General features: G+C 48.3%; 3 protein-coding genes across 4 annotated transcripts in view; all 3 read right to left on the reverse strand.

Moving 5' to 3' along the window:
• Positions 1-1,077: 1,077 nt before the first annotated feature.
• Positions 1,078-2,041, reverse strand: LOC118087112 (heat shock protein Hsp-16.1/Hsp-16.11). Its single transcript, XM_035119449.3, has one exon. It carries the CDS (start codon positions 1,976-1,978, stop codon positions 1,355-1,357), a length of 624 nt encoding a protein of 207 aa, XP_034975340.2. The 5' UTR covers positions 1,979-2,041; the 3' UTR covers positions 1,078-1,354.
• Positions 2,042-3,351: 1,310 nt separating this feature from the next.
• LOC118087110 (heat shock protein beta-11-like) lies at positions 3,352-6,386 on the reverse strand. Its single transcript, XM_088672924.1, has one exon. It carries the CDS (start codon positions 5,017-5,019, stop codon positions 4,513-4,515), a length of 507 nt encoding a protein of 168 aa, XP_088529050.1. The 5' UTR covers positions 5,020-6,386; the 3' UTR covers positions 3,352-4,512.
• A 1,943-nt stretch (positions 6,387-8,329) lies between these two features.
• LOC148685511 (uncharacterized) overlaps positions 8,330-13,054 on the reverse strand; it is a 34,799-nt gene continuing 30,074 nt past the window's right edge. For both annotated transcript variants that reach the window (XM_088672925.1, XM_088672926.1), the window contains 3 exons: positions 12,285-12,401; positions 11,528-11,759; positions 8,330-8,508 (listed from right to left, as the gene is read on the reverse strand). In XM_088672925.1, coding sequence (XP_088529051.1) covers positions 8,504-8,508; positions 11,528-11,759; positions 12,285-12,401 — 354 coding nt within the window. In that variant the 3' untranslated portion in view covers positions 8,330-8,503. The remainder of the gene's footprint in view (positions 8,509-11,527; positions 11,760-12,284; positions 12,402-13,054) is intronic.

Raw genomic sequence — 13,054 nt, forward strand, 5'->3', positions numbered from 1 at the left:
TGTGTGGCTCCCAGAAACCTTCCCTAGTAATGTAGTTTCAACTACGTGTTGTTTCTGGATGTGTCGCCTCTGTAACAAAGACTGCTGGCACCAACAGGCAAGCACCGGTGTGTTTTCAATTGGTTCAGTTTAAGGGTGCTGCCGTGGCTTGAAAATTCTGAGTTCTAGCTGTTCAGATAGACTGCTCCGGGCTCCTGCTCTTTGCAGTAAATCAGCTCAGAAGCTCTTTTTTTTTTAACATTTTTAAAACAACATGTGCACATCATTGTTCAGATCTGTTGCCAACAATTCCTAAGTGCATGCAATATATTAGTGCAACCATCTAAAAAAAAAAAGTCCTTTTTGGGAAAATTTGGGGGCTCCCAGAGTTCAACTTACTCCAGCTTTCACCCTCCCACTAGGGCTGCCCAGGTGCCTCTGTAGCGGCCCCAGGCCTTCCTTCCTGTTTGCCTCCAGCAATCTGGCATTTGTAGGTAGACTGCTGCTAAAGATGGAGGTTCTCCATAATCTAATGGCTATCTCTAGGCCTGTTTTGCATCCTGGTTCCCACTATGATGATCAAGTAAACCCACAAATAAGATCGTTCCCTTCTGTCCTAAAAAATTGGCTGGAGGCTCAACCACGCATGGTTACAAATCACCGACAAGGCCATAAATCCGCCTCATCCAACTGCGAAACGAAATTTGTTAGCTAAATGTGCTTGGTTGTGGTTGGCTGCAACTGCAGGGCCACTGAACCGCTGCAGGGGGCACCCCCAAATTTGCCTGGCCGCCCAGCAAACCGATAACTTGGGTTTCCATCTTGAAATCCCGCCAAATTGAATCCTGCCTTCAGGGTACCAGTGGAGGGGGAGGAGCACGCCATTGGAAAAGTTGTGCCCCCTACATTAGTCATGCTCAAAGCAGACCCACTGAATAGCTCTGTTGGTAGAGCACGGGAACACTTAATCTCAGGGTCATGGGTTCGAGCCCCACATTGGGCAAAATATTCATTCATTGCAGGGGGTTGAACTAGATGACCCTCGTGGTCCCTTCCAACTCTGCAATTCTATGAAAGCAAGCAAAAACACAACCAACGTGCAAAAATAAAGCACAATTTTTATTGTGGATGAAGAACAGAAGCATAAATCAGTTTGGCGATTAATGTGGAGAAATAAGACACACAACTTTTAATTGCACACAAGGAAAAGAACCGTACATCGCTTTTGAAGGTGATTAATAAATTGGAAATATTAGTCAAGGCAGTCGAAAGGTCAGCTGGAATCCTGGCAGACGCTCTTTTGAATGGGGAGCCGAACTAAGACGTTGCACTAATTCCCACAGCAGCTGCTGAGTGCCCAAAGCGTCCACACTTTTCAAGCATCCTGTGGCTTCTCCGGGTCCTTCTCTGTGCTGGTTCCCGGAACCTGCTGGTCGGCCGCCTTCACGTCGATGGGGATGGCTTTTGCCGCAGCCAGGCGGGGGGCCTCAATGCACAGCCGCCCATCGGATGCCAGCGAGCACGTCAAGGCCTGGAGGTCCACGTCGGCAGGGAGGAAAGCCTCTCGGTGCACCTCGTGGCGTTCCCTCACGCAGCCGCCCTCCTCGCTTGTGCTCTCACGCAGCCGCTTGGCGATCACCATCAGCTTCCTGCCGTCCAGCTGCACAGCCACGTCCTCTGGCGCAAAGCCGGCCACGTCCACCGAGAAGCGAAACTTTCCGCCTGCCTCGCCGTCCCGAGCCACGTTCTCCTCTGGCGGCGCTTCCCGCAGGAACTTCTGCAGCGGTGAGGCCTGGAAGAAGGCCCTGCTCATTGTCTCCATTTCCACAATCTGCCTCTCCACATCGGCTGCGACCCGGTCGACGAGGCTTTGCCCGACTGCCGGCCAGAGGGCCCCGCCAGCTGGTTGCGGCCCACTGAGCCAGACAGGGCTAAAGCTGTGCACCGGCCAGCGGCGCAGGGGCAGCATTCGGAGCAGGTAGCGGGAATAGCTCGCCATGGTGGTGCCGCAGACAAACAGCCAGGGAAGAGATGATCCAGCAAGCGGAGCTCCTTCAGCTGTGCTTCCTTTCTGTCTGGCTGACTCCAAGCGCGCCCCGGCTTTTTATCTGCCGGCCAGCTCCTTGGCACGAGCCCAGAGACTGACGCAACGTGTTGTAAGAGGCCTTTCCAGGCGGGCCTGGAACCGAGGAGGTCCTTCCAGAGACGTCTGTCGAGAGACGCAGCTGAGAGGGGAAGGCCTTGGAAGCAATCCAGAAACGATTGCCACAGTTTGCAAGAGAGGATTTGCTAGCCGCTGTCGTGCCGAGAAGCCCCAGGAAAGGCACAGAACTGGCAAAAATTAGCAGAATCGAATGAGTGTTTTATGGAAGAATGGATGCCCTTTTTTTGGACCGTTTAAAAAGAAATATTCTAGTATGGTGAACAATGAGCAACAGGAGGAATTGGATTATAATATTGCGGTTGTGGTTTGATAGGATATTATAGAGGGTCTGCGGAAGGGGAGAAGCAACAACTCAGTGGAAAGCAGGGTGGGAAGTCTTGGAAAATAAGAGAAACTGTTTTGACTGTATATGTCAAAAAATGTTGAAAGTTAATAAAATATAATTGAAAAGAGAGAGAAAGGTGCAGGGCTCATTGGGCTTCCCCCATGCTGCGAAAAAGTGCCCTGGGGTGTTGGAAGGGCGCCAGGAGCACCCCCTCCCCCAAAAGCAGCTGCATGGAAAACAGGAAATCAACAGATCCTTCTGGAAGACACTAGACTCTAGTAGAGAAATCCCTCCCCCTTTTTTCGGTTGCATAATCTGAGAAAAAAAGGCTGCCTGTTTTTGCGAAGGGGGGTGCCAGACTGGGTTGGGGGGCCGACAAGGATGCTGTTGGCAAGACCTGCTTTCCAAACCTGAGCTCTGTCTTTGTCACAGAATCATAGAGTGGGAAGGGACCCTGCGGATCATCTAGTCCAACTCCCTGGAATGCAGGGATATGCAGGGGTCACGCACAGCCCCCTCCCAGATGCCAACCACGTTTTCTTGCTACCAGCCCTGCGAGGTGGGCCAGGCTGAGAAACAGCACCGAGTTAAGTTCTCTCACCTAGATTCCCACATGCCTTCCTCCTTTACTGTCTCCAGAAGGAACGGCGCAGTCCTGCTTTTGCTAGGCAAAGGGAAGTTACGGGCGAGCTAAGGAAGGGAATTTATATTTTTTTTAAAGCACATCCACTTTCTGCCTCAACCCCCTTCTGCTTCAAGTCTCACAATCTGGGTGAAAGGTGTGGAGTGAGGCATTATCAGTTTCTTGCAACTCCTTGCATCAGCCACCAGTCCAGGACCAAGGTACAAGGATGACGAAGCAAGGATATTTTTTTTTCTACCACTCAAAATTCCCCCAAGTGTTGGCGCTCCTAAAACATTTCAAGCCTGTGAAAACCGGGGAATGGAATTCAATGCACACACTTCAAATTGTTAAGGGGCAATGTTGATGTGGGTGTATATTTAATTTCTACCTCTCACAAGTCAGTCCGGACAGGCCCAAACCTACATCTGAACCACCTCAGAATAATAACAGTAATAACTTATTTATTTATTTATTTATTTATTATTGGACTGGGTTGCCCCAGCCATCCTGGCTTCCAACACATATAAAAACATAATCAAACATTAAAAACTTCCCTCAACAGGGCTGCCTTCAAATGTCTTCTGAAAGTCAAATTGTTATTTATCTCCTTGACATCTGATGGGAGGGTGTTCCACGGGGAGGGCGCCACCACTGAGAAGGCCCTCTGCATAAAAGCATAATACAGTCACACCGCGGACCCGTCTGGAACGGATTAATCAACTTTCCATTACTTTCAATGGGAAAGTTCGCTTCAGGTTAAGTACGCTTCAGGTTAAGTACGGACTTCCGGAACCAATTACACTCATACTTCAGGTTAAGTACGCTTCAGGTTGAGTACTCCGCGGACCCGTCTGGAACGGATTAATCCACTTTCCATTAATTTCAATGGGAAGGTTTGCTTCAGGTTAAGTACAGACTTCCGGAACCAGCTGTATACTTAAACCGAGGTACCACTGTATTATTTTCGGTGTCTGCTGAAAACATTTTTGTTTAGGGCAAAGCCTGCCTAGACACATAGAATGTGGGCCCATGCCTTACAATGGTCAATTGTATTCATATTTCAGATTATTTTAAATAAGCACCCCATAATGCATAAATAGTATTGTGTATAAATCTTTATTATTATTATTGAATAGGACATCTCTATTTTCATTGGAGAAATGCTGGAGGGTATGAGATCCGAACATAAAACGCAGCATCAAAACATGAGAGGTGAACAAGGACAAAAAAAACCCAATATACCCTCCACCCTGACCTGCAGGCTTTCGTTCATAGAGACGTCGGATTACCTGCATTATATCTGCAAATTGACCGACCACCACAAAGGAAAATGTCCCACTTAAAAACATTAATTGGCAGAAAAGCCCTGATCCAGGGTCCCAAGTCCACCCAGAGTCTCCGCTGCGCCTCGCTTTCCCCTCAGCCTTTAGTTCGGCGGCCCTCCACGGTGGAGGTGGCTTCCTGGCCGCTGCCCGGCGCTCGGCCGACCTCGATGGGCACCGTCCTGGCGGCAGGCCCGGCCGCCTCGATGCGCAGCTGGCCCTCGCGGGAGATGGAGCAGCTGAGCTGCTGGCGGTCCACGCTGCCCGGGACGTCCCACTCCCGGCGGAAGAGCTCGTAGCGGAAAGGTCCTCCGGGGGTCTGCGTGGCCTTCCTGCCGGTCAACACCAGCTTCTGCCCCACCAGCTTGACCACCAGCTCCCGGGGGTCAAAGCCGGCCATGTCTTGAGTCACCGCAAACGGGGCCTCTTCCGGCCCCCGGGACGCTTCCTCGTGGCCCCCGAGGGGCCAGCTGTTGCAGCCCAGCAGCTCCCACAGCGAATCCATCTCTCGTTCCAGGTCCTCAAAGAGCGAGCGGGTGGGGGGCCACAGAGCCTGGCTGAGCAGGGGGCTCCGGGGGGGCACGAGGTGCAGTCGGCACAGCATCGTCGCCTTGGGATGCTTCGAGGGTCGTCTTGCTTGTCGGCTGTGGTCCTCCAGTAGCGGCTCTGTTCTGCTCTCTCCGGGAGCCAGAGAGCTTTTATTGGGGTCCCAGGCGTCCGGCGCTCTCCTCGCCCCCAAAAAGGACTCAGCCCAAAGGGAGGGAGCTGTTAGTCAGACCCCCAAAAGAGCTCGGTGAGGCTAGGGACCCACTGCTGTCATCTCTCTGCTCTCAGCCCTGGGGAGAGTTTATAATTAGGGACCGGCTTCCATGCGCATCCAGGCCAAAATAGAAATTGGCAGCCTTCTGAGTCACTGGGACAACAGCTGTGAGTTGAACCCTGAAGGACACGTCAGTCAAGATCCGAGGCTTGAAAACCCCCCAACATTCAGATGCTTTGTGTATGTGTGCATGCTTAATCCATACCCTCCGACATTTCTCCAATGAAAATATGGATGTCCTATTATTCCATAACAATAGTAATTTTATTATTTATAGCCCACCCATCTGACTGGGTTGCTGAAAGTCTGTAAATTTTGATAATAATTGCAATGGGGGTTGAATAATTTTGATTGCAGCTGTATAAAACCTTAATAAAACATCCCAGTAGTGATGTATGGAAGTGAGAGCTGGACCATAAAGAAGGCTGATCGCCGAAGAATTGATGCTTTTGAATTGTGGTGCTGGAGGAGACTCTTGAGAGTCCCATGGACTGCAAGAAGATCAAACCTATCCATTCTTAAGGAAATCAGCCCTGAGTGCTCCCTGGAAGGACAGATCGTGAAGCTGAGGCTCCAATACTTTGGCCACCTCATGAGAAGAGAAGAATCCTTGGAAAAGACACTGATGTTGGGAAAGATGGAGGGCACTAGGAGAAGGGGACAACAGAGGACGAGATGGTTGGACAGTGTTCTCGAAGCTACCAGCATGAGTTTGACCAAACTGCGGGAGGCAGTGAAAGACAGGAGTGCCTGGAGTGCTATGGTTCATGGGGTCACGAAGAGTCGGACACGACTAAACGACTAAACAACAACAAAACAAGAAACAGGAAAAATTCCCTATCCAGGGCTGCCTTCAGACTCCTGTTGCTTGGTCCCTGCTCCTGCCAACCTAGCAGTTCAAAAGCACAAAGTGCAATTAGATAAATAGGTGGCGGGAAGGTAAACGGCGTCTCCATGTGCTGCTCTGGTTTGCCAGAAGTGGCTTAGTCATGCTGGCCACATGACCCAGAAGCTGTACGCCGGCTCCCTCGGCCAGTAAAGCGAGATGAGCGCCGCAACCCCAGAGTCGTCCACAACTGGACCTAATGGTCAGGGGTCCCTTTATCTTTAAGGAAAAGCAGGACATTCCAGGATCAAATCAGAAACTGCCCTGCTCTCTTCCTCTTCCCACATTGCTGAAGTACCACATGGAATTGTTGAGTTGGAAGGGGCTCCAAAGGTCATCTAGCCCAACCCCCTGCAGTGCAGAAACCTTACTGACAAATGTGGGGCTCGAACCCACAACCCTGAGATTTAAGACTCCCATGCTCTACCGACTGAGCCGTCCTAGACATGCCACTCTAGAGTGTCGGACCAGGACCAGGGTGACCCAAGTTCAAATTCTGTGGTTAGTTGCTGCCTCCCAGCCTGGCCTACCTCACAGGGCTGCTTGTGAGGATCGCCACAAATGGCGGGTGCTGCCAAATTGCAATGATGAACCGAGATGTGACGGATCTGTGACCTGGAATCAGAGCTATAGGAACACACTGCTCACATAGTTACCCTGTTAGGAGGTTTCTATTTGTATATGCATCCGTAGTAAACATCGCAGGTCGCGGGCCAAGGATGCCAAGCCCCCAGGCCTCTCAAAATAGACACTGACACCCCATGAGTCACCAAGATTCCTCCTTTCCGCCCACCAACTAGCAAGAAATATTTCCTGCTGCAGCTGTCATGTCCATTCCTTCCACATCATATGAAAACATCACTTTAAAAAATCCCGAACAGGCCAGAATGTTGCAGAAGCTGAGAAAAGTCTGGGTGCAGGATGAAGTCAAAATCTAGCCCGGCATCCATATGAGCACCCATTCCTTATTTATTTACATTATTATTCTCCTTCCACAGGGAAAAGGTTCAGAACAGGGCAACCAAAAACAATCAAGGGGGTGGAGAGGCTCCTCTACAAGGAAAGGTTGCAGAGCTTGCAAGTTTTTTAAAAAATTTAGAGAAAATGAGATGAAAAATTATGCCTGGGTTGGAGAAAGTGGAGGGTGAGAAGTCTCTCTCTCTCTCTCTCTCTCTCTCTCTCTCTAACGCTAGAATGTTGGCTGGCTAAGGACAGATAATAGAAAGTACCTTTCTGGTTAAACTTTGGAACTCCCTGCTACAGGAGGCAGTGATGGTCAGCAACCTAGAGGAGTTTAAAGTAACATGTCAGATGTCAAGTAACTATATAACCTTTAGAAGACGTCTGAAGGCAGCCCTGTATAGGGAAGTTTTTTTTAACGTGCATTTTTTTGTTTTTATATGTGTTGGAAGCTCCTGCAGCCAATCAGAAGCCAAACCTTTGTTTTCGAACGGTTTTGGGAGTCGAATGGACTCCCGGAACGGGCTAAGTTTAAGAACCAAGGTGCTACTGTACTTGGGTTCAAAAGAAAGTAATAAATAAATAAATAAATAAATAAATAAATAAATAAATAAATAATATTTTGTTATTTATACCCCGCCCATCTGGCTGGGTTCCCCCAGCCACTCTGGGCGGCTACCAACAAAACATTAAATTACAGAAATCCACCAAACATTAAAAGCTTCCGTAAACAGGGCTGCAAAAGATGCCTTCTAAAGGTCTGGTAACTGTTGTTCTCTTTGACCTCTGGTGGGAGGGCATTCCACAGGGTAGGTGCCACTACCGAGAAGGCCCTCTGCCTGGTTCCCTGTAACTTGGCTTCTCGTAGCGAGGGAACCGCCAGAAGGCCTTCGGCGCTGGACCTCAGTGTCCGGGTAGAACAATGAGACGCTCCTTCAGGTATACTGGACTGCTAAAATCTGCTAGATGGAGCCAGACAGGGGATGAGGACAGTTGAGTCCAAAATAAAATCCTGGCTCTGCCCATGCCTGGAAAGCATGGAGGACAGGTAAGCGTGGACAAGCCCTGGGAAGGTCCTGTGTTCGATGCCCAGCGGCATGTCCAGGCAGGGATGGGAGAGACCCTTCCCTGAAATGCAGGAGTGCTGCTGCCAGCCAGTGTAGACAGTATTGAACTCTGTAGAAGGCATCATCCTCCGTTCCTACAGAAAGCCAGAGTCGGTCAGAAAGAAGCCGTCAAACACCCCAGTGTGAAAAATTAAGGCTTTATTGCAAATTCAAAAGAGAGAGAAGACGTTTCCGTATCAAAAAGAGGGCCTCCGGTTGCTGGAAGAGGGCAGACAGTCGGAAAGGGTCACGTCAGCTCAAGGCAGCCTTGCTATGTTGCAGTGCCAATCTCAGCCAGGAAAGGAGACAGTTGCCGTTATTCTAGGGAAGGGGAAAAGTCACATAGGCAAGTTCTCAATTGCGGGGTGGGTGGGTGTGGAATTAGTTGTCAATTCCAGGGGAAAAACGTATCAGAGGTGAGCACAGCACATACCCAAGGGAAACAAGGTGCAGTATTCCAAATTTTTAAAAGGCATTCCGGTTGCTCAGCGATAGGGCATGCAGAATTAAATTTATATACTGTACCTCCTTCCTTCTGAGGATCACAGGGGCGTTTTGCAACATAAAACACCCCAAAAATGCATAATGTAGTAAGAAACGAAACAATACCAACACCCTCCCTCCCCAGTTGAAAAGGCCATAGATTGTTAAATGAGCCCAAAAGTTCAATCCCTGGCATCTCCATGAAGGGATGGGAATGTCCCCTGCCAGAACCCCCCCCCAAGAGACTCTGCCAGTCAGTGTTGACAACACTGGAAAAATACGGTAGCTAGCTAGATCAATGGACCAACTCTGTATAAAGGCAGCTTCCTAGGTTCCCTTTTGAAATCAGCCCTTCATTCAGAACCATGAGGACTAGCACCTTCTACATTTTTTATGAATGATTTAGAATTTCATTGTTAAGACGAGAGGGATGTAACAAACCTGATTCAATTTCTTTTTATGCTTTTTGACTCTTCTTTCCTCTTTAAAAATTCTTTTTAAATTCTTATTTTCTCTTCATTTTTTCCTCAACCCCCCCCCTATTTTTCCCCGGTAGCCAATCAGATGTCCCAAACGGGGAAGACCCCACAAGCAGGATGTTGAGACCAGTAGCCCCTCCCACTCTTGTTCTCCACCCTAAGGTAGACTAGCTTTGTCAATGGAGGTTCCATAGAGGGGTTATAAGAAACTAAGAGGAGCCTGGCTGCAGGATCAGTCTCATCCAGCATCCTGACTTTACAGATATATTTTTTTGAGGGGGTGGGACAGGGAGGAGATTGTGATGACAGTGATATCCCACACAAACCTCTGATGCGCCAACTTTCTAGATCAGGGTTTCCCAAACTTGAGTCTCCAGCTTCTTTTTGGACTACAGTTCCCATCATCCCCACCACTGGTCCTGCTAAGAAGGGATGATGGGAGTTGTAGTCCAAAACAGCTGCTTTCCCTTTTCTTTTTTAAGGGCAAAGTTGAAAAGGAAACCTTGAGAATATTTTAAATACCTGTTTTTATAACTTTTTTTAAAAAAACCTAATTATTTTGTTTCTGCAAACAGCTTAGAAGGTTCTCTGGCAATGCAGTGGGGTATAAATTTGGTCCAGTAAACGGCACCCCTGCTGCGCACCCCCCCACCCATGACATTCCTCCAGAATCCGACCTCTCTCTCTCTCTCTCCCCACACCCAAGATAATGTGCAAAATCCCCCTCCAGGTCAGCAAGTCGTAGTATTGCAGTTCTGCCACTAGAGGGAGCGCCTGGACCACCACAATTTCATTTTGTGGATTCTTTGCCTCCCGGAGACTCAGCCTGTCGGGTTCATTGAGCCCCTAGCATAACACATTTTTATTATTAAATATTCTTACTAATAAGAATTAGTAGCAACTGCAAGACCTACTTAGTAAGTATTATTAATTATTATTAGTTGCTATATAAATGCAGGCCTTTTGCCCTAAGGTTCCAGGACAGGCTACAACAATGAAAAAGTATTTTAAAAACAACTTGCAAATCAAAGAAATTCCTAGGCAGAATGTTGGATCAGGACCTCTGCAGGAGCCCCCTAGAAAGGAAATTCCAACTCAACATCAGGGATAACATTCTGACCACGTGAATGAATTCTCCATGGCCTTACTATAGCCAGGATACTGACCTTGCTGCGTCGGAACGACAAATGTACCATATAAGACGACTGGGCGTATAAGACGACCCCCAACTTTTCCAGTTAAAATATAGAGTTTGGGATATACTCGCTGTATAAGAAATACGACCCGGCGTATAAGACGACCCCCAACTTTTGAGAAGATTTTCCTGGGTTAAAAAGTAGTCTTATACGCAGGAATATACAGTATTTATTGCACTCCATTGATTCAATGAATTGCTGTCAGGTAACACCACGACGCAGGCAGAATGCCTTTCAATCGATAATGTCCAACAGTATTGTAGTGGTGAGTGTTCCAGCATACAGAATTCAGTGATGAACAGCAAACAAGCAGAACAGTGTTTCCGGTTAGTCAACTGTTTCGAAGATGAATCTTCGCCAGCAAATAATTTCTAATAAAGGATAATTCTCCCTGCGTCGTGGTGTTCCCTGACAGCAATTCATTGCGTTGACCGTTTCTTGCTCATGGACTTATACATACATTACATATGAGGTTTATGATTTGTAAATTTTGGATTATATTCTAACTACTACTACTAATACATTGACCATACTTATTAGCCACGTGTTGCGGCTGTATTTGAGCAGATTCTTCTGTATTGCAGGGACCCAGGTGGCGCTGTGGGTTAAACCACAGAGTCTAGGGCTTGCTGATCAGAAGGTCGGCGGTTCGAATCCCTGTGACGGGGTGAGCTCCCGTTGCCCGGTCCCAGCTCCTGCCCACCTAGCAGTTCGAAAGCATGTCAAAGTGCAAGTAGATAAATAGGGACCGCTCCGGCGGGAAGGTAAACGGCGTTTCCGTGCGCTGCTCTGGTTCGCCAGAAGCAGCTTTGTCATGCTGCCACATGACCCAGAAGCTGTCTGTGGACAAACACCAGCTCCCTCGGCCTATAGAGCGAGATGAGCGCCGCAACCCCAGAGTCGGACACGACTGGACCTGATGGTCAGGGGCCCCTTAGAATCATAGAATCATAGAGTTGGAAGAGACCACAAGGGCCATCCAGTCCAACCCCCTGCCATTCTGTATTGCAACACAGGGGTAAGAGCTGTCTGACAGTGGAACCTCCCCTTCCTCGGAAGTTTCTAAACAGAGCTTGGGTGGCCCTCTGTTAGCCGCCATTCCTGCACTGCAGGGGGTTGGGCTAGATGACCTTCGGGGGGGTCCCTTCCCTCTCTGCAACAATATGATTCCGCGATGCTTACCGCCGCTCACATTCTCCCACTGGTCCTGGGAGTTGTCGCTGGAGGTCATCTCAGCACTGGGGTCGCGGGATGGCAGGAGCATTCTGGTCTCCGGAGCAGGGGTGGTGGGATTCACACCTGGGTTGTCCCCGCCACTGTCAGGCACCTCCTTGTCTGGCTGCTCATTCCCGTCCCCGGAGCAGCGGGGGTCCAGGGCCTCCTCCCCAGCACCATTTTCCTTCTTTGGATCCTCCTACAAACACCGTGAAAGAGAGAGAGAAGCGGGACTGTGAAGGAAGCTGCACTCTGCAAGCAGGATTCGAACTCGGAGCAACAGAAGGAATTAGAGATCATTGTATGGCGGTTAAGATATGAGAGAGAGAAGACAGGGTGCAGCAAAGGGGGAGAAATTAAAAAAAAACACCATGGAAAATGGAGTAGGAAGCCAGGAAAAACAAAAAAACCAAATCTGTTATGTATTGGAATGTATATTCCAATTAAGCCTTAAGCAATCTTAGCAGGACATCTTGAGGCAGTGAGTTCCACATTTTAATGCTGTGCTGTGCGACAGCCTCCATGATTCATCCAGAAAAGCAGAACTGCCCCCCCCCCCAAAAAATCTTTAAGTCTAAGCCAGTAAGAAGAAACATGTCCTCTTTCTGCATTGGCAAGATGTCAAGAGCACCTCTGAGGACGTGAAGAAGGCCCTTTGTTTTCCCCTCACTGCCAAGGCAGCAGGAAGGTCCCCTCCTTCGGGGCAAAAATAATCTTTCGTAACCTGATGAGCTGGGTCTTCCTTCAGCATCAAGAATCCATCTTTCTCCTCCACCTCCAAATTGACGTCCGTGTCGTTCTGAGATTTGTATTCTTCGCTGTCTGACTCAGAGTTGGTAGACTTGGGGGGGGGGGGAGAGACACAGAAGAGGCTGGTCAATGGTTGTTCAGTCAATCAATCCATCACTCTTCGCGGCAAACTCTGGGAATCCTAAGCCCATTTTAAGTCCAATTTAAAAAAACAATTTTATAGATTTGTTTCTCAGTTTGACCATTTTACATGGTTTGGTATGCATGGTGGGGCCTGCTGTTTTTAAATTGTTCCTAGTTTAGTTTTTTTAAAAAATTAAAAATTAACAGTTTAGTTTTTTTATTGTAATTGTTAAGAGTGAATTCCCATTTAATTATTGTTTGCTGATATTTAACTTCATTGTGTACCATTACACGACAATGGATTCTTGAGTGTTGCTTTATTTGAATTGTCGATTCTTTTAAAGTTATGTTTTTATTGCGACTTTTGTGTGTGTTTCAGATCAGATTATTACACGGCGTGTGTGATCTTTGTATGCAAATTAAAATTTGAATTAAATTGTTAGCTCTGCGAGGGGAATGGGATCCCCCTAACAACTCTCAACACCCTTAAGCTACAACTCCCACAATTCTTTAATTGTGGGGGAACCTCAGCTGTTTTAAATGCTATCACAGAACTCAAAGAACTCATAAAATCATGGGGTTGGAAGGGACCCTGACGATCATCCAGTCCAACCCCCTGTG

Source organism: Zootoca vivipara, chromosome 6 (assembly GCF_965207765.1).
Source record: "Zootoca vivipara chromosome 6, rZooViv2.hap1.1, whole genome shotgun sequence".
Taxonomy (NCBI): Eukaryota; Metazoa; Chordata; class Lepidosauria; order Squamata; family Lacertidae; genus Zootoca; species Zootoca vivipara.

What these genes read in the sequence shown, in the direction of transcription:
- LOC118087110 (XM_088672924.1), bottom strand. Translation starts at nt 5,019, where the DNA reads ATGCTGTGCCGACTGCACCTCGTGCCCCCCCGGAGCCCCCTGCTCAGC.
- LOC118087112 (XM_035119449.3), bottom strand. Translation starts at nt 1,978, where the DNA reads ATGGCGAGCTATTCCCGCTACCTGCTCCGAATGCTGCCCCTGCGCCGC.